The following is a 24,245-nucleotide window of genomic DNA, read 5'->3' as shown; positions in this document are numbered from 1 at the left end:
GTTAAGTAGAAGTCATGAGGTCGTCTGTGTCATGATCAGATCTGGTGAACGTTTGTTCCTTCGTGGGATACTTCTGTAAGGAAGAAGGACTTTGGTACTGGTATACTTTCGACTGTCCATAGTTTCCATGAGATTTTTAAAAGTATAATTAATATATAATTGCAGCATAATAGTATATTTTCTGATTGTGGCATACCGAAATTTTTGTCACAAGATTTACTTAACTGAAATGGCTGATTAATATATCATACATGTATTTTGATGAGATCCATTTGAAGGATTGGTATGCAAAGAAAATCTTTCCAGGCAAATATCCGCAAGTATCCGTCTCCGTAATTTTTTTGTGAATTCTGTTACAAGGTATAAAAAATATTTTCTTTTATTTCAACGATACAGTAATATACATTTTCCTGTTCATAAAATATAATTTTGATTTTTCATTCTATCTCTTTCTTGTATTTTTAAGATCTGATATTTTATTTAAATTTCGTCATCAGTCATTCGCACCGGAAGTGATCTTGACAGGAAAGAAAAGACATCCATGTGTTTTGGCGCTACCGTCATTCATCTGGCATTTCATTGAATATTGACTTAGATTTGACTACATAAGGTTTGTATGAACACATAGTTTTATAGTATAAGTACTTCTGAACATTATCAAATTAGTTTGTTTTTTGATTGTTCGATTTGTGGCCTGATTCCAGATGCTGTCTGTTCACGTGTGTCACCACGCACAGACATTTTTCATTTGCGTGATTTCGCCGGCAGTCGTAAGGCTGGCCTTCAATTTTGAGATAATCGGAAATCTGATGGTTACCCGACAAAAAGAAATTGTTACATCGCCAACAATTTTCATGACTGTTCGTTTTTAATTGAACACGTTACAATTATTATGTTAGGATTATTATTTTTTTCGACGAAACAACACTGACGTCAATATGCACTGGCTAATCGCCATTTTATTCCACACAATAAGCCTGAGTGTAGGGACTCTTCGTCGTGATTCCTCCTGGAGTACAGCTTCAACACTGGATTTTGTGACTTTCATTAGATAAGGTCATTTGTTTTTAATTTTTTTATGATTAGAAAAAATAATAAAAAATAAACAAAACATGAAAATAAAAAATGAATAAATGAAAGTAAATAAATAAAAACAAACTATCAAAAGATTAGGAAACTAATCAAACATTACACAAGGGATGAAAAATTGTTTTATTATATTTTTTTATTTATTTTGAAAACATTTACATTTGAAATATTTACACTAATTAATTAAATTTCTTATTAAGGTGATTTTACTTGAAAGATGATAGTGGCTAAGGGTTTGTTTGATCAAATCAATCTAATGTTTTATAGGTCATAGAATGTCTCTTATAACCAGTTTAATAATAATATCATATCTTATGAAGACTTTGCTCAAATATGTTTGCTATTTTAAACTTTAGAGTATCATGCCATCACAGTTCACTTCACTTTTGATGGCGAGATTATCCTTAGTGATAGGAACAGTCATAGAGAGGAAAAACCAACCAACCAACAACTTTAAAGTAATGTTATAATCTGGACTGAGAAATATATTACTTTCCTCTAACAATACAGATTTTCGCTGATTATCAGATATGTTTACAGGCATCTCACAGTCTGCATTAGGCCAGACAAAAAAATGTTTCCTGTAACATGGCAGGAAAAATTTGGGATTTGTTCGTGGACACAAAAGATTATTCCAATGAATAATTTTATATGGGTTATGTAGAAGCGAGTTCTTGGCTAAACAGTGCTGCTTTGAAAATTGCCATTAAAAGCTTAGGGTAGGCACCATCCACGATACTCCAGGGGTTATGCTGATTTTCACTATCTGCACCCCTGGAACATGTTATGGAACATGATCTAACCCCTGGAGTGTCGAGGATGGATAAGCACCAAATGTTAGGATAGATAGCTGGGTTACAGCAAACAGAAACCATTTATAGTTGATCTTGTTGTGTACACATGATCCATGAATGAATTGCCCACCAAGTCGTCTCTTAGGTTGTAGGATTACGTTATGCTCTACATAGATTCATTATATGAATGGCTTATTAGTTTTGGCTGACAGTTAAAAATGATGAAGGTATATAACATGTTTAATTTTTCTTTGTATTTACAGAATAATCATGCCTTCCGATGCTAAAAAGAAGAGAGATCAAAAGAAAAAAGAGGCTGCAAAACGAGGAAAGAAGAAGCCAACAGAGAATGGAGTGGAAAATGGAGAAGATGGAGAAAATGAACCACAAACCAACGGAGTGGAAACAAATGGTGCAACAAGTAAGAATCTTTCATTTTCTCTGTTTCTGTAATAAGACGAGTCCTGTTAATAATAACTGACGGTTTCTGTTCCCAAGTTCCCCAAGCCAAGCGAAGAGTATGGAACTTGAACCCAAATTAACTATTTTGTCTAGATCATAAAATACCAATGAATCTATGATGGTGAAATGAAATTCTGGGATTTAATAGATAAATTATGAAAGAGAAAAATTACAAATATGAGATGAAGATTGTTTGTTTTTATACTTACCACTAGATTAATTTTTAAAAAGAGTAGGGGATTGGTTAAATTGAGTTTTGACAGTCTAAAGGAAATTTAAAAGTCTATAAAAATAACATTTGTAATCGAATAAAAGCTGTTTCCTCTAGAGAAATTTTCTCATAGTTTCCCAATTTTGTGTTCCTAATTTCCCATCAATAATCATTCAAACGTCTCTATCCATTTCCCAATTGAAAAGTTATAGGCCTCTGAAAAGAAAGAGTAAGAATATCTTTGAATTCATCATTGATGAAGCTTGTGAAATCCACATACACATGTATTTCCCCAGGCCTGAAATCAGGTTAAGATTTTATAAGAAATCACATTTGACAACTTGCTACTAATTGCTAGTCTAATGATAAATCTCCTGCTCCTCAGATGGTGTACATGAAGTAACAAAAGAGATGATGGATATGGACTTAAAAGCAAAATACAGATCTGTGACTGGGGTGTTAGCGTCTCACCCTGACAGTCGTGATGTCCACATCCACAACTTATCTCTCACCTTCCACGGAGCTGAACTTATAGTTGATACTCGCCTAGAACTTAATGTGGGGCGACGATATGGACTTATTGGTCTTAATGGCTGTGGTAAGTTATATCACATTAAACATACCTATTTTTATGTAGTGTGCATACTGTTACAGTAGGCATGTTTTGACCTACTCTGATGAATTCATTTTCTTCTCATTCATTTATAACTAAAAGAAGTGTCTTTATGTGAAAGTACATGTATCCAGTACAAAGAAAATTGATATGAAGCGACCTTCGATATTTTCATATTGTTGAATAGATTTTCTTATATCACAACCAGTTAGAAGATTTATTACAATCAGACTGAAACTTTCATTGTACAATTTTTTTGTAGGAAAATCTTCTTTGTTGTTTGCCCTGGAGTGTCGAGAGGTACCCATTCCTGAACACGTAGACATTTTCCATTTGAGTCGAGAAATGCCGCCAAGTGATAAAACTGCCCTACAGTGTGTCATCGAGGTTGACAAAGAACGCCTCATGCTGGAACATGAGGCAGAAGTCCTGGCCAGTCAAGACACAGAAGGTACTATTTGTCAAAAACAGTCCACCTTTAGGGCGGGGTCCGAGGGATGGTGTGAAACTACTGAAGCCTTTTACTGTAAATACTGAAAGAAATGACCTAGGAATATTGAAATTTCCTTTTTCTTTTAAAGCCGCCAAAAACAAATGAATAGGTTCTTGCCTACCAGAAAATATAATGTAAGGTATTTTATGAAGGAAGGGTATTTAGCTTTTTACAGGTCTTAATTTACTGTTATACTGAACTGTTACTTGATAATGATATATATTGAGCAGTCACTTGATAGTTTCTGTGTAAGTTGATTTAGCAGAAAATCCTGGTTTTCAGACTTGAATGATCAAATTGCTATTCCAATAAACCATCTATCCCATCCGAGGACTCCATGTTTTAATCAGGGGTACTACCCATATAATTTAACTGATAACTTAGAAGTAGTAAGCAGGAAACCAAACTATCAGTATTTTTGTGATCTATTTCAGAGCCCTGTGGTTAAATAGATGTTTTTCTGGAATAGTCCTTAGAAATTGCTGGATTTCAAGACTACTCATTTTTAAATACAATAGCCCTTGACAAATGTATTTGGTTATCTGCATTTGGCTAACTCTGTTTTTTGTCTTCAGAGTCCCATGAACGTTTGATGGATGTCTATGACCGGTTGGAAGAAATGGATGCTGACAAAGCTGAGACTCGTGCTGGGTATTTACTGCATGGTCTAGGTTTTACCAAAGAGATGCAGCACACAAAGGTGAAAAATTTCTCTGGAGGATGGCGAATGAGGATAGCCCTGGCCAGGGCTCTGTATATCAAACCCTCCCTGCTCCTTCTTGATGAGCCCACTAATCATCTTGATCTCCAGGCATGTGTCTGGCTGGAGGAAGAACTTCAACAGTGAGTTTCATGGGGCCTTAACAGCAAAACAGGGAAATGCTATGGCGTGGAAAATCATGTGAAAAACTATGAAACAGATTTTTCGCTCAATTAATGAGAGGTTTCATTTCTGATCTTTTGTGTTTTGGAGAGTCAAGTCTTCAACAATAAGACATCATTCTGCAGAATTTTTATCATGAATAACAATATGTATTTTATAACCTTTGTTTCTGACTTAATGTCCTCATTTTCAGGTACAAAAGAATATTAGTGGTGATATCTCATTCCCAAGATTTCATGAATGGTGTCTGCAACAACATTATACACTTTCATCAACAGAAGCTGAAATACTACGGTGTAAGTAGAGGAGTTAGCACAGTGATAGAAAACCCTAAATTTATAATTGTATTTTGTTGATGAATTGGAGCTTTCCTACAGACCGAGTCTGTTAAAGAATCTCAAGCTGAGGATTTAAATTTTTTTAACAAATCATATGACTAGTATGAGGTTACTGGTAGTACTGTTAAATTAATTAACTTAAGGGGATTTGTTTTCCTCAATCATGTGCATACTCTTTATCAACAAATACGTTGGTCCAAAAATTGTGAAAATAAGTAGAAGTAGATTCATTGAGCAATATTTATCCATGAAGTTTACGAAAAACCACTAAAATATATGATTTTACTGTAATCAGACTTAGCTTCTGCTTCCTCAGCGATTTGTAGGCTCTCTTTTATGCTGATTGGTCTGATTTACATTTTTTGTCATGAAACCTGATTATGTGGTGTCACATGTCCTATGGTGTGATATCACATTATTATGTCATCTGCTTTGGTTGACACTTGAGGAAGGCTGTCTTCCATTTTGGGGTTAAAAATTCATATTTTCCACCAATAAAAAATATACAACTTCAAAAGATTGAAAAGTCCTTAAAAGGGATCAGAAATTTATCATTTTACCAGTATGCCGAAAAAGTAATAATTGTGATAAATATTCATTGTGCTAAATTAAGTATGTTTACAGTACATTGCTGTTGAGATTTTTAAAACATTTATTTATTTCATCAATAAGATATATTTTCTTTTTGTGTTACCAGGGTAACTATGATGCTTACGTTCAGACGAGATTTGAATTGGAGGAAAATCAGCAGAAACGGTACAAATGGGAACAGGACCAGATTGCTCATATGAAGGTCAGACTTTATAGGCCTTGTATCAATCCTACTGATTTAAGGTTCTGTCATTGCATTGTAGCGATGTCATAAATTTTTGTTCATAAAGAGTGAAAAAGATATTAAACACCGGACACGTAATAACAGAATTTCACATAGTCACTCACAAGGAAGGAACTATGATGACATAAAAGGCCGAGGTAGAGTGTCTTGCTCCCCGGCTTTGTTGGGTTGTAGCTCTGACACGGTGCTCTAAACTCGGAAGCGATTTAACTATTTCCTGAGTTCCTAGACTGTTCAGAAAAAAATCTTGCTATTTAAAACCTTCTTGTTTGACTTCCAGCAAAGTACGTACAATTACTGCTATCAGAACAGACAGTGCTTTCATTGTCATGAATCACTCAAGTTAATGTCAGGATTTGTATTGAAAGTCAAACTTCAATTATTCCAAGTGCAAGGGACTAGACAAAAAATGTAACACATCAAGATTTTGAATCTTTCATGGTGGGATATATCAACATTTTCATGTTCATTATAGTTGATGACACAATATTTATGCCTGCATAAATGCAACATATACCAAAACACAAATTTAATGAAAAGACAGATTTTTCTATCTTAAAACTTTGTCATTCAAAATCAACAAGAAATCGACAATGCATGCTTACATTGACATTTTTCTCTAATAGGTAAACACATACATGTTTATATCTACAATATCTGTATTTTACAGCTTGATATTGAACAAAATAATGTGCGTCATAGGTGTCATTGACTATTCTCATTGGTAATGGTCTGTGACGTAACTTTGATACATCGAAAAGTTAGAAAGTCAGGGATAGGTTATCAGTATTATATAGGAATAAAATTCAGGATCAGGCAAAAAATTTGATACATCAAGAAATTTGAGTCATCAAACTTTAATTCCTAGAGGTTTGACGGTAGTTACTAAATGTATATTGTTTGTTGATCTAGTTAAGATTTTGCATTAAAAAAAGAGATACACTAAAATACAGTTGATATCTATTGGTAAATAGATATTGAGGGTTATAGGGGTCACAAGTTTTGAGAGAAAATCACACCAAGAAATATTGACACACTGGACCCTGATAAACATGTGTTTATGTCCATATCCAAGAATTCCTATGCTTCAAGAACAATGATGACATAAAAGGCCGAGGTAGAGTGTCTCGCTCCCTGGCTCTCAGGTTGTAGCTGTGACACGGTGCTCGAAACTCGGAAGCGATTAGATTTTATACCCTGAGTTCTGAGTTGAATTCACTGGAATTGGTACAATTTAAATTATAGCCTTGTGGTCTTTGTATGTAATTATTTTCTGAAAAGGGAAAAATAGTGTTATCTTTCTCACTTAAATCTTTTAATTGGACAGGTTTGACTCTTAGTCATTGTCAACTAGTGTATTGTTATCTCAGAGTCCCAAAGAAATCATTCCCTGTGTATTGCAGATCACCTTGAGTAGAGAGCATGAGAGTAGCAGTTAACTGATCAATACATGTGAGAGTGGAGAAGAAAGCCTGCTTCTCAGATTTTCAGTCAACCAGTGTGATGAATAGAATTTTCAAAGGACTATGATGAAACCTGCTTGGATTTACTACTGACTCGAGAAAATGCCAAGTGAAAGCTCGCATTAAAATCACTGATTTTAATGCTGATGTTTTTAACTTTGGCGTCATGCTCGACAAAAGAAGCGATTTGAGTCCTACTACAGTGATCAGATTTATTAGCTATAGAGAAGGTTGTTAAAAGAATCAGAGCAGTCTTATTTCTAAGTATGATCTACTTGAATTGTTGAAGTTTTCTGTGTGTTTATTGGTATAATCTCTGCTCACAGAATTACATTGCAAGATTTGGACACGGTAGTGCAAAACTGGCCAGACAGGCCCAGAGCAAAGAGAAGACATTAAAGAAAATGGTAGATGGAGGTCTGACAGAGAAAGTTGGTGCAGATAAGGTAAATATAGATTTTTAGCAATAAGAAAGTTAACTGTATTATGAAATCCATATGAAATGAAATTTCAATGGATATATTCCTGTACATATTTTAAGTGAATTTGATTAAAATTTTTTTAACTGTAGAATTGAATCAAATTATAAGATTTCATTAGTTTTTATTAGTTTAAGTTCAGCTGCATATTTCCAGTTTCATGGTTTACTTTGAGATGATACAACAATGTCCTGAGTAAACATTGAAACATTTTGTTGAAGAACGGACCAAATCTGCCAATCTGCCAATGAAAAAAAATTGTATGGAGTTCTGTTATACAAGACTTCTGTTACATTAAAATTTGTTTTACAGACCATGTCATTCTACTTCCCAAGCTGTGGTAAAATTCCACCTCCAATCATCATGGTACAGCATGTCAGCTTCAAATATGCAGATGACAAGGTAAGAATTCAGCCAAATCCTATAACTGTCACAGCAATGAACCATCTTGAAACACAAGAATATGAAATTAGTATTTATCTTACGTTGTTCACAAGTTCAATAATCAACAGAAGCTCTGTAAAGCCTTTGTTTGCTGCTAACGGAACAAATGTTGTTTTGGATGTTTGAGCGGGGAGTGGGGGGAACCAAAGTGCTATTAGTGAGGTAACAACACAGCATGTATCCCCAAGATTTCCCTGTTAGAGAAATTATTCTCCTTTATACAGAATTCTTGTGCAATAATGTGATGTGCCAATGATTGAAAATTAAAAAAAAAAAAAATGATTTGATAAATTGAAAAAAAGATTTGCTTGTTGAATATAATAAATGATTCTTCTACATGAAATTTAGTTTCATAAGATATCATAAGAGATGGTATTTTCATCTGAATGTATTGAATTTTAAGCCGGAAATCTACAAGAACCTTGATTTTGGGATTGATCTTGACACACGAGTAGCCTTGGTAGGACCAAACGGTGCTGGAAAATCTACGCTCCTCAAGCTGATTGCTGGAGAGGTAAGCCAATTCTGATTATGTGTTAAGTTACTGTTTTAAACTCACAATTAGTTTACATCAGTAGTATTCTTTGGCTTCAGTCCCTGACTTTTTGCTTTCGAAGTTTTTCTAGAATTTCTGCAATTCATTTATATGTCCTTTATTTTTACCATGTTTCTCTTCACAGTTAATACCAACTGATGGACTTATACGCAGACACTCCCATTTAAAGATTGGACGTTACCATCAGGTTTGTAAATTTACTTTGAATGATACATTGTAAAGGGTTCAGATACTTAAAGGAATTTGCAAATCGGACCTCAACATTTCTTAGATGGTTTAAAACACAGCATTTGAAGACCAGGTGATCGTAAATGTAGAGAACTGGATCTATATGACTTCCTCTGTAATGAGATTTCAGTGCTGTTTACTAGAACACATGTAAATAAATCAAATACTGTGAGAAGTCAGAAAAGAAAAGCACTGAAGACTTGTTTAAATCGCCAGCATCAATATAATGAGATGGCCATTAGGATGATTAATGACCTTAGTAATTATATAAAATATTATAATTATTGATTATGTTTGTCAACATTTTTACCATTTCTCATTTGCATATGTAACCCATATCACAATGTGTAAATAACTTTAATGATATTGTCATGTCATGAAATTTGCTGTATTATATCATGGTGACGCTATCACAAATACCTGTTTGGCTGTCTTTGCTATGAGTTATCAGTATAATAGTATACCTGGTAATCATCATACATTATCACAAGTTTCAAAACTCAGTAAGTAAGGCAGGATTTGCTCTGGGCGATAATTATTATTTATAATTTTTGTCCTCTTGTAAAGTATGGATTTCTTTTCATATTCTATGCGTTGGGGATGCCTTCTAACTGAAATTCTGTAGGGTTGTCTTCTTAATTCATTTTTCCTGATCAATTTCGTAATTTTCTTTGATTAAATTTAATTGAGAGTTGTTAATTCTGACCTACAAACTTTTGTAATTGTATCATCATAGAATAGGAAAATTTCTAATTATATTTGTCCCAATACTCAATATGAAATGTTGTGTTTTCCAGCACTTACAAGAACAGTTAGAACTAGACATGTCTGCTTTGGACTGGATGCTGAAATGTTACCCTGATGTGAAGGAGCGTGAAGAAATGAGAAAAATCATCGGACGCTATGGTCTTTCAGGCATGCAGCAGGTACAGATACCGTACACATTTAATCACTCTTAAAAACCTCTGGTCGTTAACCATTTTACTCCTCAATATTTATTGGTTTTTAGATGATACACATAAAATTGCACACTTGGCATGTGAAATGAAATTTATATTCCAGATGTTTTCCTCTTTTTTTTTTTTATTTCCACACATGCATTTCAGAAACGATGTCTAGAATGTGCCTTTTGTTTGATTGTTGTAGGTGTGCCCCATCAGAAATCTGTCGGATGGCCAGAGATGTCGTGTGATATTTGCATGGCTGGCATGGCAGAATCCTCATCTGTTGATGTTGGACGAACCTACCAACCATTTGGACATTGAGACCATCGATGCTCTGGCAGAAGCCATCAATGACTTTGAAGGAGGCTTGATGTTAGTTAGCCACGACTTCAGACTGATATCACAGGTAGGCATAAGTACAGGTCATCAGCAAAGATAACCAAGTCAATTCAACTTGTAAAGAATTTTTTTATCATACAACATTGTAAATTTATACTGACCTTGGTATAAGTGAACAGCATAGATAAGTAAGTCTTTTTGATTTGTTGAAAAAAAAATTTGAAGTATCTGTCTGTGGTAATTTTGTAACATATTTTTTCCTGGTCCCTTATTCTACCAAGGTTAGCTATTATCTGAGATACCCACACTACTTAATCTGTAACTATCAGTGGAATAGCCCTTACAACAAATCAAGTGCAGCTTTATGTCCGAGAAATCAGTTTCAATGTTTGATGTTCATGTCGCCTACAATGTGATATGTGGGGACTATTCCTGTTGTGAAGTATGTATTGGGAACTAGGTTATAATATCAAAATTCTTGTCAGAAATTGTTGGACTAGTTTCTTGAAAACAAGTTCAATTTGTAAAGGAATATTTAATATGGGCAAAAAACGACAAAATGCTTCTAAATATCTCATTTGTTCTAAAATTTTTGTGGTTCACTGTGGATGAAAATTACAACAAAATGCACTTTTGAACATTAACAGGCTGATCACAACACTGTAACACTATAATTTGATACAATATAAACATGTATAATATATGAAGGTTGTGTTACGATTTATCACATGATTACAATTACTGGTGCTCAGGTCTATCAAGTTGTCTATTATTTTTTGTTACCCGAGATTACATTCTGTGATAGATTTTCCTGTTAACTATCCAAGGTATTCTAGTGAAACATAAAACCATAAACAGAATCAGCAAAGGAAACAGTTCACATTCTGATTTTATTTCTTTTCTGCAGGTTGTAGAAGAAATATGGATTTGTGAAAAACAGACTGTTACAAAGTGGGAGGGAGATATATTCTCCTATAAAGAAAAGTTGACACAAATTGTGAAGAAGGACAATGCAAAGCTTGCAAAATTACAGCAGACACAGAAATCGAAATGATGACGGCTGTTTTTAGGCACTGAATTTAGGACTAGTGTATCTGTGTCATGGAAACAAATGAAATCTGTTTCGACTTTTTGTCATTATGAATTTGATTGTATTTGAGGACATTTTTGGCAAGATCTGTGATGTGATAGCACTGAGAACAATTGACATGTGGACAGTACAACCAATTTTTACCTGATCATACTTGAACTGTTAGCGATATATACATATGTACATATCTGCAAATGCAGCAAAATTATCTTTTTTTCTTCAACTCGAATAGACTGATTGAATAGTGTGGTCAATGAATGAGTTTAAGTTAAATAAAATATCAGAAGTTGTTTAACATCAGCTTGTCAAAATACAATCTATTGTGATCTTACTCCAATTTAGGAAGACAATTTCTGCCTTAAATAAGCTTCTGAAAGAATCATTTCTAAGCATTTACACATTTTTTTTTCTTTTTGCCAATAGTAACTTTCTTGATTAAGCAATAATAAAAGTAATTTCTTTTCATATCACATTAATCTTCAGCAGAGTTCTGTCCTAACACTTCAGTTGTGAATCTCTATTTAAAAAAAAATATGATAAATATCATAAAAAATACTGATTTGTTTGTTACATAGAAAGTTATATTTTTATTGAACAGATTTATTCGATGATGTTAGATATCCGGTCGTTCTCCGTCAGTACTTCTTTAAGAATGTTTTTATTTATTTTCATTTGTAAATGATCCTCATTGAAATATATACTGACATTAGATGCTCTAAAATTTGAGTTTTTTCCCAAAAAAAATATGTTGAAAAAAGAAGAGCTGATTCAAAATGAGGTTATCACAAATTACTGAAATTATTGGAAATCTGTAAATGATCCATAGGTGGGTGATTCTTGTAGGTTCTGCTGCAGTAATGAAGAGTTATCTGTCCTTGTTTCATAATTTTAATACATTTTTCTTTTTATAGGGTTATATACAGAATATGCTAGAATTTGAAACAAACAAATATGAAATATATTTAAAAAATTTTCAGTTTATGGATGTGTTTATGCAAAGCATTATTGAAATGGCAAGAATTCACATTTGTGTTTCATACGGATTTAGTTGTTGAAACATAGATAACACAACTGTAACTGGTATTGGCTTTACATTCAGCAGTTTTGCAAACTTACGTCATTGTACTGTTATCTTCATTGAAGCCTTCTTGTGTCATCAGCATGTTAACCTGCATTTTTGTGTTTTGATAGGTTTTAATTGAATTATGAACTAAATTATTAGTCCTTATAACTAGAGACTCAATTTACCAAGTTGTTATGCTGAAAGACAAAAGATATGAAAGATTGTACAGAGTTTTGGACACTTCACCAAAATGATCAATTATTGGGAAGGTCAGAGGTGATATTACTTACATTGCACCAATCAATGAGGGGATGAGTACTTAATATAGCTAAATGCTCTTTAACTTGGTGCATGTAATTTTGGGCTCTTGGAATCATATACATGTGTTTTGATATATGTATTTGTATATATGCAATGCATTTTAATGGCACTGTCATCTCTTACCACATGAAACAATTTTTTGAATTTTTTTTCCTGAAATTTTCATATCTAAAAATTAAAGCTTATCAGCTGTAGCTCAAGAGCTATAAATGCACAAGAGATGAAATGCTACCTTCAAGCCCAATGATAAACTTGGAACTTTCTTCCCATTTTTCAAATCCTTTTACTGTTATAGTTGATGCTTGAATGAAAAAGGATGCATTTTTCAGGGAAAACATCAAATGGGTTTAAGCTTCCTTTTTTAATTTTATTTTCATCGTATCAGAATTTTTTTTTTTTTTTTTTTGCACTTTTATTCTTTTCTTGAAAATAGCATAAAATAGAACCATTTGAGAAAAGCAACTTTGACTAAAGTTTTAGGCTACAAGCAGTTTGACTGATCTTTTTAGTTATTTTAGGCATTTTTTTTTAAGACCACTGCATAAGGTTGATTTTTTTTTCAGGTCATTGGAATTCAATGTTTTGTAATAAAATTGTTTGTATTTATTGGCAGAACAATCTATGCTATTGTTTGATGTTTTATTGTTATAAATGAAAATATCATGTGAAAATAAATCAACAAACGAAGAAAAACTGTTATATTTTTCCTTTCTTGCTTTCTGTCCTTTTGTTAGTCAGTATAATGATAGTGATATTGTATTGAGTAATCCTGTTCACATTTCAGAGATTTATTTCTCAATATATTCAAAATAAACTACTGGATAGCTTTAATCAGGAAATTTAAGTGGTTTTAATGACTCAAGTCACCTTGACCTCGGAATCCAGAGGTTGTATTCTCATAAAATTTAGAATATAATGCTTGGATTTTGAAGCTTTTGGTGAGATAACCTATATAAAAAATCTGGAAACAGTGACCGTTGACCATTCAACCTTAACAGATGACAAAAATAATATCTGGTGTAAAACTTATTTTACTTGTGAAGCCCTGGTGTATCATTCTCAAATTTTCATATTTATGTTTGCCTTGGTTCCTAGTTGTACATGGTCTATTTTTGAAATTGTGAAAAAAAGGATGATGTCCAACATAGTTTGTGTAATGAAATGACCTAGATCCTTATTCAAGGTCACACAGGTCAAATCTGGTAAAACCTTCAGACAACTTCATCTAAATTACCTCAAGACCTAGAAGTATATATTTGACTGGTAGGTTCCTAGGATGGAGCCCAACAAAGTTTGGGAAAAGAAATTACCTTGACCCATATTCAAGGTCACTTGGATCAAATATTTTAAACCTGTAGAAGATTTCTTCTGATTAACCAAAAAGTCCAAGAAGCGTGACATTTGGTGAAGAAGTATTTCTAGGTCAAAGCCTAACAAATTTTGAGGAAAATAGAAATGGCAGTTACATGAAGTCCAGGTCATGACTGTCACTGTTGAGAATTAAGTATTAGAAGCTCCTTTGTTGTGAAAATTGGTTAAAATGGATTGGATGTGCCCACTTTGAATGCCAATGGTGTCTATGTCTACATATTTGTGATATTAACACTGATTCTATTTTTGATGAACAATGAATACGTTGTGAGCACTGAAGTCCTATTTGGATTCTTGTTATCATTATATCTGAAGCAGGACTGATTGGAAAAACAAGATGCCTGACAAGTGACCATCATGGATTTTGACAAGGAAAGATCTTTATCGCTAATTCTCAAGAAGTTTTGGATTAAACATTCCTCAATTTAGATAAAAGCATAAGGTGCCCTTAGTCTCTTGTTGGGGCCTTTTGATTCTGTACAGATCCAAAAAACAACATGGCTGACAAGTGACTCTTTGATTTTGACAATGAAAGTTTGGTATTGCTATTCTTGAGAAATTTGGTAGATAAAAAACATCAATGCTATTTCTTTACTGAAATTTTCAAATATAGATTAACAAACACAGGGAAAGTTAGAAAAGATCCAAATTTTATAGAAAAAAGATCAAACGGTGGGCACAAAAGTCCACCTGGGATCTGTACGAAAATTATTTGATACTTGGAATCAAATTAGGACAGAATCCTGGCATTCCTATTGAAGGATTTTCTGGACTTTTTTTATTTTCACTGTGTGTTCCTGTACCACAGAGACTTGGCATGAATTCCCATCCTGCAGCCCATACCAGAGTAGAAGAAAATGAAGAGATTTTTAAAAATGTTTTTGATATTCTAAGGGCCATAGATCTTGGTAATATGTACATTACAATTAAAAGAAATGTTTTATCTTTTTGAACAAGATTGTCAAAATTATGACCTTATGAATTCAGAAATATATATGGAAATGACTAGGTAGATAGTTCCCTATCAAGGTGAAACTAATGGTACCTTTAATGTTTTATGTCTCCTACATCAGAGAAATTCCATATAACTATCTAGCTCACATTCTTCAACCACCTTCTCTTGAATGTCACCAATGATTGTTGCTGTTCCTCCTGAATTTTTAAGAACCTCCTCTCTCCTGCTAGAGATCTACTGCTCACACATAACCGAGTCCACTTCCCCCTAAGAATGCATCTGACAAATTTGGTCCGAATCCATCCAGTTAATCATGCCTGGAAGCGATTGGTACAAAATATTGACCGACACCAGATTGATGCCACACCAAGCTCATCAGTGCTTTCATTTTGGCCATTCTGGATATTGAGTTATCATTGTTTCTTGAGAAAATTAAGAATAGATAAAAAGATAGAAGAGAAATGAAAAGATTGAACTTTTAAAAGAGGAATAACCCTACAATTGTGGATGCAATGACCCTATGAAATATTGGTTCATCTGACTTGATCACAAAGACTTGAAGTGTTGTTTCCATGAATTGTGACTTGATTTGAAAATTTTTGATGTTGGTTATGTCTTTTGTCTTTTCCTTCTTTACTTTGTACTTTTTTACAATCTCTTTTAAGCATTGACATGACATGCTGTTGCACTCTTGTTATGACATATGAAGTTTAGTTTACCACAATTTCTAATAAGCAAAAAAGTACTCGACATGATCTGCTGCAATCTACGTTATGTGTTTATTTAAACTGGAAGCAAGTTACACGCCCACCTTTTATTTTGATATTTCAATTTTTTCACCAGTGACAATTTGTTTCTCAGGGAACTGAGAAACCAACCAGTCTGTGCCGACATTGTTGTGTCCTTTAACAATACACTTTACATTAATTGTGTAGGATGGCATGCAACAGGCTACATGTCCAAGTCACCTCAAAATGACTGGCTATTGATAGGATGATAAACTCAACAGACACTTCAGTACATGTCCAAGTTGAGTGTAAAGTAAGGATCCTGGTTGTGCAGATACATATTTGACTGGATGTATCACTGTTAGCCCAAAAGGTAATTTAACTGCATGGACAGACTATATCCCAAGAAAAAATGTCGTAATACATAACGACATTAATTTCACCATATTCAATTAAAGTGTAAGGAAAAAAAGAAAAAGGAAACAAATCATCTTGATGGTAAATACAATTTCATTTAATGACGGAATAAAAAATGGAAATTATGTCAGTACTGATACAATGTGAAAAATGATGCATACAAAATGTTCTACACATTTCTTATCCAAGAGCAAATAAAATAGGCAGCAACAAAACAACCACTGAACCTGTCTTCAAATGTCTGCTCCCCCACAGATTTACCTCCCCTTAGCTCACAGATTTACTTCCCCTAAGTCAAAATACTGAAATCTATTTTCCATTTGGTCCAACCATCAAAATCTTCTCCTTTTGACATCAAGGTTAGATGCCCTCTCACTACAGGTCTTTGAACCAATGCTAACAAGGATCTCGTATTTCTGATTTTTGTTCTAGTCACATGATACTTGGTTCCAAGCCAATTTTGTTTCCATGGCAATTAAATCCAGGAACATCCATGCCTGGCAATGTGGGAGTGTTAGAGTAAACAAAAACATGGAGAAAGCATGATCCTTTATTCCAAGTCGGGAAGATCTGTAATAAAAGAGAAGAAATGGTTTCAAGACAAACTCTGCAAAACTTTGAACATTATTTTCAAAAATAACTCCATTAAAGCAGTGATACAGATACACATATAGATCTTAACAATCAGGAATTGTATGAGAGTATTGGAATTGTTTTAAATAAAAAACATTAAAATAATAAAAAAAAACTAATTAAAAAAATACAGATTTTTTCTCAGTTAAGTTATACCTTAATGAAGACATGAAGATTTTTTTCAAGTTTATACATAATATCAATGATAATGTTCTTTTAGAAATTCAGGTACAATACTTAACCAGGTATTGTGAAATGAGAAACACATGCAGTTCTTTACTTATCATGCATTGACCGAGTTCTCTAGTTATTTAACTTTACATGTGATCTCAACACTAAATCGGATGCTGAAAATAAGGAATTCTACCTACCGTCATCATCACTATCTTCACTCATACCATCTTCTTCTTTGGCATCCTGTAAAACAGAGACCAGAAATTTCTGAAGTGATCATTTTAATATTTCCTATTTTCTGTTTACCGCATATAATATTGCCTATAGTGCTGTAAGGATAAGATAATGACACAATGCCATATGCTCAAAGATTAAATTCTGACATCACAATGGAGACCACTGGGTTGAGAGAACTTCACACTGACATGAAGAAAAATATGTTTTCTACAAAATGTGGCAAAATACTGTGATAGGTAAAGAATGTGAAATTTGTTTCCACTTCAAAAATTTTTCATATCCTGTCATGTAAAATAAATCAGATATGAAACAAAAACCTGTGTGAATAGTGAATTCACCTCCTACATTAAATCGTATATTTCTAATGATAACTATAATCACCACCAAAATCACTATACAACTTTCCACTCAATATGTAGGACAAAAACAAACTGATGACCTCCAACGCGTTTTACTCACCATGCCTTCTCCCATATTGCCGCCCATTCCTCCCATATTTTGCATCATCTATGAAAAGAAAGAAATTGTCTCAAAATTAACAAGTAAATCAACATTTTATCAGTGTCAGAATCTTATCAAAGACACATCTATCAGGTGATAATCCACAATATTGTGTATTTTTATGTTAAGATGGATGCTTTGGCCTGTCCTATTGGCATAGGTTTCTTTGTTAGACCTCGATTAATTTATGTTCTACATATATTGACAGTGATCTAATTATATCAACCTGTCATTTTCACAACAGCATCAAGATATTTTGGCAGCAGAATATATACATTTATATGAATACACAAAAAAAAAAGATGGGGGAGGGGGCAAATATGATTCTGAAAAGCATTCTTCTCCTTTAAATAATCTTTTTCAAATTCAGTTACTGCAATTTACCATTCAACCACCTGATCATACCAATATCACATTAAAGCATTTTAGTACAGCACAACACTGAAATGAGGAGATGCATTATAATCGATTGAAAAGCCTTATAACTTCACCTGTTCCAGGTCCATTGGTGAATCTTCTTCATAATCTGATTCATCTTCATCTTTCCACTTTGCAAAGTCAGTCTTTATCCAATGAACCTATGTAAAAGAGATATCAGATCCATGTACTTTTCTCAACTGTACATTAATATTATTTCATTTATTTCATTAAAACATAGCACTGTAAATGGCCTAATGCTACTAGTCCTTCAAATTCAAAATTCTGCATGGTCTGATTTTAATATACCTCTATTTTATCTATTCTTTATATAAGTAACTACTTCAATCAATCATGTCCTACTTTAGCACAGACTTCACATGGCTGAGTCTGAGTCTGTAGTCTGAGAACTTAATCTGCAGAACTCGTATGTCATATGAAAATACAAAAATTGTGAAAATAAACTGCTACCAGAGGTTCATATTTTTAAGACTTTTAACTGTACAGTAAATTGTTCATGAATTCTTTTTTTTTGTTTCTGGATTTTTTTTTCAAATAAATTTTTTTTGCATAGGGATTGTCCAGCATGGTTGATATAAAAAGATTTAAACTATTTTACCTTTTTTGCATCTTTTGTTAATCGTGGCCAGAATTCTCCATCATCTTTCTTTTTTATCACACATGGCACATTTCTTGGTAAAACCTTGTACTTGGAATCCTGTTGAAAAAAAAAGGTCAGTGAATTTATTAGCATTTCTGTTGTTAAACGATACAAAATCTAATTTCTAAATTACTGTCATGAAATAATACATCATGACACATTCGAAATGAAGGGCCTTTCAATTTCCACATAGCTCGTCTACAGTTCCTTTGAGCAATATCCTTTTTGGCAATTGAAAGCATTTTCTAATTGCGTAGTCCCTTTCATAATTACCAGTCTTGGTATAAAATCATCAAAAGTGTGCAATACGCCTGAATAAATAATTGTTTTTTTTTTTAAGTTATCCAATCGGATACCTATCTAGTATCTACCATATTAATTCATATTGGCTTCAGAACCATGAATGACAAAAGTTCCTTAATGCATAAAAAATGTTTCACCAAAGTTTTTGGTGCTTCATTGTATCATAATGAGTTCAGGCTCATGTATCCAGCAAGCCACCAAATTGTGATAGTACTGAATGGTTTCATCTGTATTTCAGAATGACCTGGTAATATCATTGCTGAATGATTTAACTAACAACAATGTTTTAACAAATTGCCTATTGAAAAAGTTATTTCATACCAGACCCCAGTATAATAATGCAAGAACAGTGTGCACAAAACTTTGCTCAGAATTACAAGCCCAAAAAAGAAAATTCCTCAAATGTTCTTACCAAGACTTCAACATGTTTCTACAAAACCATTGAGATTTTCAGAGTGCACATGGTCGGATGGCAAAATGAAACACATTTACCTTTCACAAGAGGGAAATCAGGTTCAACACCCCCAAAGGAAATTAAGATGTATGGGGTCACCTTCAAGACCACATTGGTTTTTCCTAGATACTGCTGTGTTTCACCCACAGGTTTTCATCCAGGCCAACAAAAGTAGTTACTTTCAGTGGATATATACCAAATTTGTTAACAAATAAATATACAACTATACAGTAGTAATACAATCAGTCCTTTACTTCTTTACTGAAAGTATGGAAAAAGTGGTTTAGGTGTTTTGTAATTTTTTCCCCCTTATGCAACTCTAAAATGCAGAGAATGTGACCAAAGTAAATCTCAAAATACATTAACGTAAACCATATGCAACTAGAAACTGAAGAAGTCTGAAATTCTGTAACAATGATAGCTAAGACATTTGTACATCATACTTACACTAGGTATAACTTCTTTATAAAAATCTATTTTTACTTCATAATCCTTTTTCTCTGGACCACCTTTCCCTCTGAAAAAAACAGAAGATATAGTAAATAGTCCATGAAAACAACTTATTTCAATTTATCACGTTAGATAATATTTTCAAAGTTTTTAATTCAGTTGTTTCTTCACACCTACCCAAAGTAAAAGGAATTTTCATTTATTTCAATCTTTGTGTCTGAGCCGTCTTCCAAGTTGATTGTGAGGTAAATTTTGTCTTTCCTCTGTGCCCAAACCACGGCAGCATGGAGGGGTTTGGAACTGAAATAAACAAAAACAAAAAATTGCATGTTTCCCAATAAATTACAACAAACAAGAGGCCCAGAGGGCCTGTATCGCTCACCTGGATCTTTATGACCAACATTACTATATCTGCATATGTTACACAAGCAATATGACAAATTACTCAATATGGATTCTGTCCCTTAGTAGTCAGCTCCCTCATCTGTGCAATGTTGAATTGAGACTTTCTTATGATGTTTCCAGTTAAATATAATTGATAGCTTTCTTTCAAATCAAGGAAAGCAGATGGTCACACAATATAGCAGTAAAACTCTTAGTTATAGCTGCACGGATGACTCAGGACAGCAGAAGCTTACTTGCCCTTTAGATCATTGTTTACAAACACAGATACAACATATTTGAGACTTGCACAAGTCAACAATATATAGCAACAGTTAAGTATAATGACAGGAAAAATTAAGGTACATGTAATTATAAACCAAAATCCTAACTCAAAACCAATAATAAAATGTTTCATGCATATCGTTAGTGATGTCACCACGGTCAGTTAAGCCCCGGTTACTGGAGATATACCGATAACAGTTTACTGTAGGCCTATAATCACTGCATAGCAAATGGTATCAACTTAAAATTTCTTATTTATTAATGCTATAATTATGAAGAATCTTAAATCAAAATAGAGCTCTTGCAATTCTCTTTCCGATCATGTTTTCTGCATTTTAATGCTGTGAACATAAGTAATTGGCTAATATGTAGTTTTTTCACATTACTTAGCTCAAGCCTTTCAGACCTCCCTGGGGTTTGGCCTAATCTATTTTTTGGAACAGTGTGAGATCACTGTGAAAGGTCTTTATAATTTATTCCAAATTATGCCAAGAAAATTCCCAGCCAAATACATTCCTTTAATAAGTCATTGGAAGGTTCTACATATTTGTATACAAGCCTTTGTGAAACTTTTACTTGCCAAATATGATAGCCTTTGATCAATCAGAAGTTGTTCGTGATTTTACCAAATTTAACCCCAGTGACCTTAAATATTTTTATGGATCAAGCTATTTTTTCACACACTATGTGGGCACTATAAAGGGAACCTTTTGGCCAAATATTCTGATTTTAGGCCTTTTGGTTAAGCAGAAGTTGTTCAAAGGTTTAATGCATTAGACCACTGTGACCTTGATTATGGGTCAAGGTAATTTCTTTTCTCAAATATTATCAGGCATCATTGAGAACCTAATTTGGCATAACGTCACTATCCTAGATATTTGGTTAGTCAGAAAAAGTTGTTTAAAGGTTTAACACATTTGACATCTGTGACCTTGAATATGGGTAAAGGTGATTTCTTTTTGCAAACTTTCTTGGGCTTGATAAAAGGAACATGCTGGTCAAATATAATGATTCTAGGTGTTTTGGTATTTAAGAAGAAGTCATTTAAAGGTTTAAACACATTTGACCCCTGTGACCTTGAAGATTGGTCAAGGTCACATATTTTAGCAAACTTTGTAGGATGCATTAAGAGGAACATAGTAGCCTAATATAATGATTTGTGCCATGTGAGCTAAAAACATAAGAAAACTGTACATAACATTAACTGCTGTCTCATGCTAAGGCATGTAACCAAGTTTGAATTCAAAGAAAGTAAACTAACAAATTTAATTTTCCTAGATGAAATCTTTCATCCATTAACATTAGAACATCTTCGAAATTTTTGTCAATTTGACCCATTTTTGGCCCCTCCTCCGGATCAGCTGAGGTCGATATGAGCATCTCATTGAACTGTCAGCTAATACCAATAATTCTTAATAAATTTGATCTATTTCTAAAAGAAAATAAACAACTATGCTCAAAAATGTAATTTTCTCTTACAAACTATAATAAAATTTACTTTTTCCCACCCCCCTTCCAATCCCAAGGGGAAATGTGAGTCCCTGTTGTCATAAAATTTACAACTTCTGTAAAGCCTCTTCAGGCATTTCCAACCATGAAGAGTATTTGATTTGAAGATTTTTTAATTTTCAATCAATTTGACCCATTTTTGGCCCCACCCCTGAGGTCACTTGGGGTTGGGTATACATTTAGCCTTGGAAGGTTTTTGTAAATTTTCACTTAAATCGGTGAAAGAGTTTTCCTGAAGAATTTTTTCCTAACTTATAATGTGGCTTGCACATTAATTGTATTTTTTTTTTTGTTCCATGTTAATTATTATTGCCAGTCCCCATTGGTCACTGTCATGAAGTCCAAACAGACAAACACAGCTGATATTTCAACAATTATGATGCATTTAGTCAAATGACTTATCTCAACGATAAGTTTTGCATCTTTTGGACCACTGATAGTTATACATCAAGGTTATCTTAATTAACAATTAACAACAGGCACAACAATGGGTCTATATCTCTTATAGTTCCTGTTACTTGTGGTTACTGAAAGGGAGTAAATTTAAAGCCTTTGGCCCTAATGAGCTTAAAAGTCGGCCAAAAGTCATTCATGTGAATCAACTTGATAGCTCTTCATCCCTGTATGCTACTGCCCCAATGTATATTATGACCTGGCACCCCTTGGTTAAGGAGAAATCATTTTGTAAAGCAAAACTGAGAAAATGTGACCCATGACCTTGATAGAGTGCCAGGAGATATCCTTTAAAAACTTTCCAGTATGCTACCGGTGACATATCATAACAATGGACCATCTTATTTAGAAGAAATTGTTTGGGAAAAGTTGATGCTGACGCTGGACGGACAACATGCCACTTCATAAGCTTACTTGCACAAGTAATAGGAGGTTCCTTCATTCTTTTTAAGTGAAACAAAAAACTGAGAGTATGTCTTCATTGTTGGCAAGATTATTTTTTCTATTGTTGGCAAGATTATTTTTTCACACATTTGATGTATTGCATGATCTTGTTAAGTCAAGGTCAAGTCAGAGCTTCAGCTTCCTTTAAAATAATGTTTTCTTAGATGTGATGATAAGTATCAAATTTTATATTTGCACGAACTTTGGAAGATTGCAATGATATCGGCTTGTAGATATAGAACATGCCTTTTGATCCTTGTGCAGATGCAAGTGTTGAAAAATTACTATTTCTTTCCACAATAAGGCCATCTGTTAAAATGCTGGCCCTAAATGTTGATAATTTAGTCCCATCCCTTTTTGAAAGAGCCGAAGTTCTGACATTAATCGACCACGTGCAAAAGACGATTGAACGTCAGAACTATTTAGACTCTCGTTGCAGTTTATACAGATCAGATCATGTAAATCAGGATGATTAATACTGCTTGTGGCGATTATCAATTCAACATTTTAATAATATCAAATAGTCTGTCTAAAAGAGCTGATTATTACCGGCTGTCTAGACGACAGTCTTGCGATTTGTTAATTAAACTCGTTTCTTTTCAATGTGGTAAAAGGATCGATCTATCCCATCATTGATATACAATTGCTCGTCATACAAGTATTCTGATATCTTGTGCTTTCATTTTTCCAACGTTTATATTCCATGTGTTTATGTTTTTTAACATATATCTGGTGTACATAGTAACCAAACAATATTATCAAAACAATCGCAACCGGCATAGCACGTGCTGTAGATCTCTAAACAGTCTTCCAGAACGTTCGCCGAAACAAAGCGAAACTACCACTCCATATTGAAATGCATGGGAGTTTTAAATGCAAAATTAGACAGCCAGTTGAAATATTAAATCTGTGAATATAATTCACATTGACAATAATTGCTAATGTTCTCACTGAGCTAAAAATCAAAACGACGTTTCCAGTATACGCACCTTGTGTCAGCCATTTTGTTGGATTTTGACGCCATGTGAGCCGGAAGTGTTTGTTTATAATTAACGAATTTTCACTTAAATATGAAGCGAAACGAAACATATTATTTAATATTGAAGATTTATTTTGCGTTAAACATCATAAATAAATATTGTGTAGTCAACAGTTTATCAACAAACAGAATCAAGAAGAAATAAGAGTAGGATACGATTAAACGTTGTGATTTTGAAATCAAGAAAA

The 24,245-nt window shown here is 33.4% G+C and overlaps 2 protein-coding genes across 2 annotated transcripts; one reads left to right on the top strand and one right to left on the bottom strand.

Annotated features, from left to right (window-relative positions):
- Positions 1–532: 532 nt before the first annotated feature.
- Positions 533–13,329, top strand: LOC132547243 (ATP-binding cassette sub-family F member 2-like). The gene is made up of 14 exons (XM_060211009.1): positions 533–610; positions 2,147–2,304; positions 2,942–3,154; positions 3,432–3,620; positions 4,238–4,505; positions 4,739–4,841; positions 5,581–5,676; positions 7,508–7,627; positions 7,973–8,062; positions 8,508–8,618; positions 8,785–8,847; positions 9,686–9,814; positions 10,035–10,238; positions 11,079–13,329. Exons 2-14 carry the CDS (start codon positions 2,154–2,156, stop codon positions 11,223–11,225), a joined length of 1,884 nt encoding a protein of 627 aa, XP_060066992.1. The 5' UTR covers positions 533–610; positions 2,147–2,153; the 3' UTR covers positions 11,226–13,329.
- A 2,862-nt stretch (positions 13,330–16,191) lies between these two features.
- On the bottom strand, positions 16,192–24,042 carry LOC132547199 (prostaglandin E synthase 3-like). Its single transcript, XM_060210961.1, has 8 exons — positions 24,008–24,042; positions 20,124–20,246; positions 19,944–20,013; positions 18,698–18,796; positions 18,153–18,239; positions 17,620–17,667; positions 17,121–17,166; positions 16,192–16,686 (listed from the first exon to the last, which is right to left on the bottom strand). The coding sequence occupies exons 1-8, from the start codon at positions 24,040–24,042 to the stop codon at positions 16,667–16,669; spliced, it is 528 nt and encodes a 175-aa protein (XP_060066944.1). The 3' UTR covers positions 16,192–16,666.
- Positions 24,043–24,245: the final 203 nt, after the last annotated feature.

This window comes from Ylistrum balloti, unplaced genomic scaffold (assembly GCF_031769215.1).
Source record: "Ylistrum balloti isolate Yb309-2 unplaced genomic scaffold, AGI_CSIRO_Ybal_v1 Utg369938, whole genome shotgun sequence".
In the NCBI taxonomy this organism is placed as follows: Eukaryota; Metazoa; Mollusca; class Bivalvia; order Pectinida; family Pectinidae; genus Ylistrum; species Ylistrum balloti.
Note: the sequence above shows the minus strand (reverse complement) of the source record. Positions and strands in the feature narration are given on the sequence as shown.

What these genes read in the sequence shown, in the direction of transcription:
- LOC132547243 (XM_060211009.1), top strand. Translation starts at nt 2,154, where the DNA reads ATGCCTTCCGATGCTAAAAAGAAGAGAGATCAAAAGAAAAAAGAGGCT. An exon ending in GGAAACAAATGGTGCAACAA is followed by an intron (nt 2,305 to 2,941) that starts GTAAGAATCTTT and finishes CCTGCTCCTCAG; the next exon opens with ATGGTGTACATGAAGTAACA. An exon ending in TATTGGTCTTAATGGCTGTG is followed by an intron (nt 3,155 to 3,431) that starts GTAAGTTATATC and finishes ATTTTTTTGTAG; the next exon opens with GAAAATCTTCTTTGTTGTTT.
- LOC132547199 (XM_060210961.1), bottom strand. Translation starts at nt 24,042, where the DNA reads ATGGCGTCAAAATCCAACAAAATGGCTGACACAAG. An exon ending in CACCAATGGACCTGGAACAG is followed by an intron (nt 17,668 to 18,152) that starts GTGAAGTTATAA and finishes TTCTTTTCATAG; the next exon opens with ATGATGCAAAATATGGGAGG. An exon ending in TGAAGATAGTGATGATGACG is followed by an intron (nt 16,687 to 17,120) that starts GTAGGTAGAATT and finishes CTTTTATTACAG; the next exon opens with ATCTTCCCGACTTGGAATAA.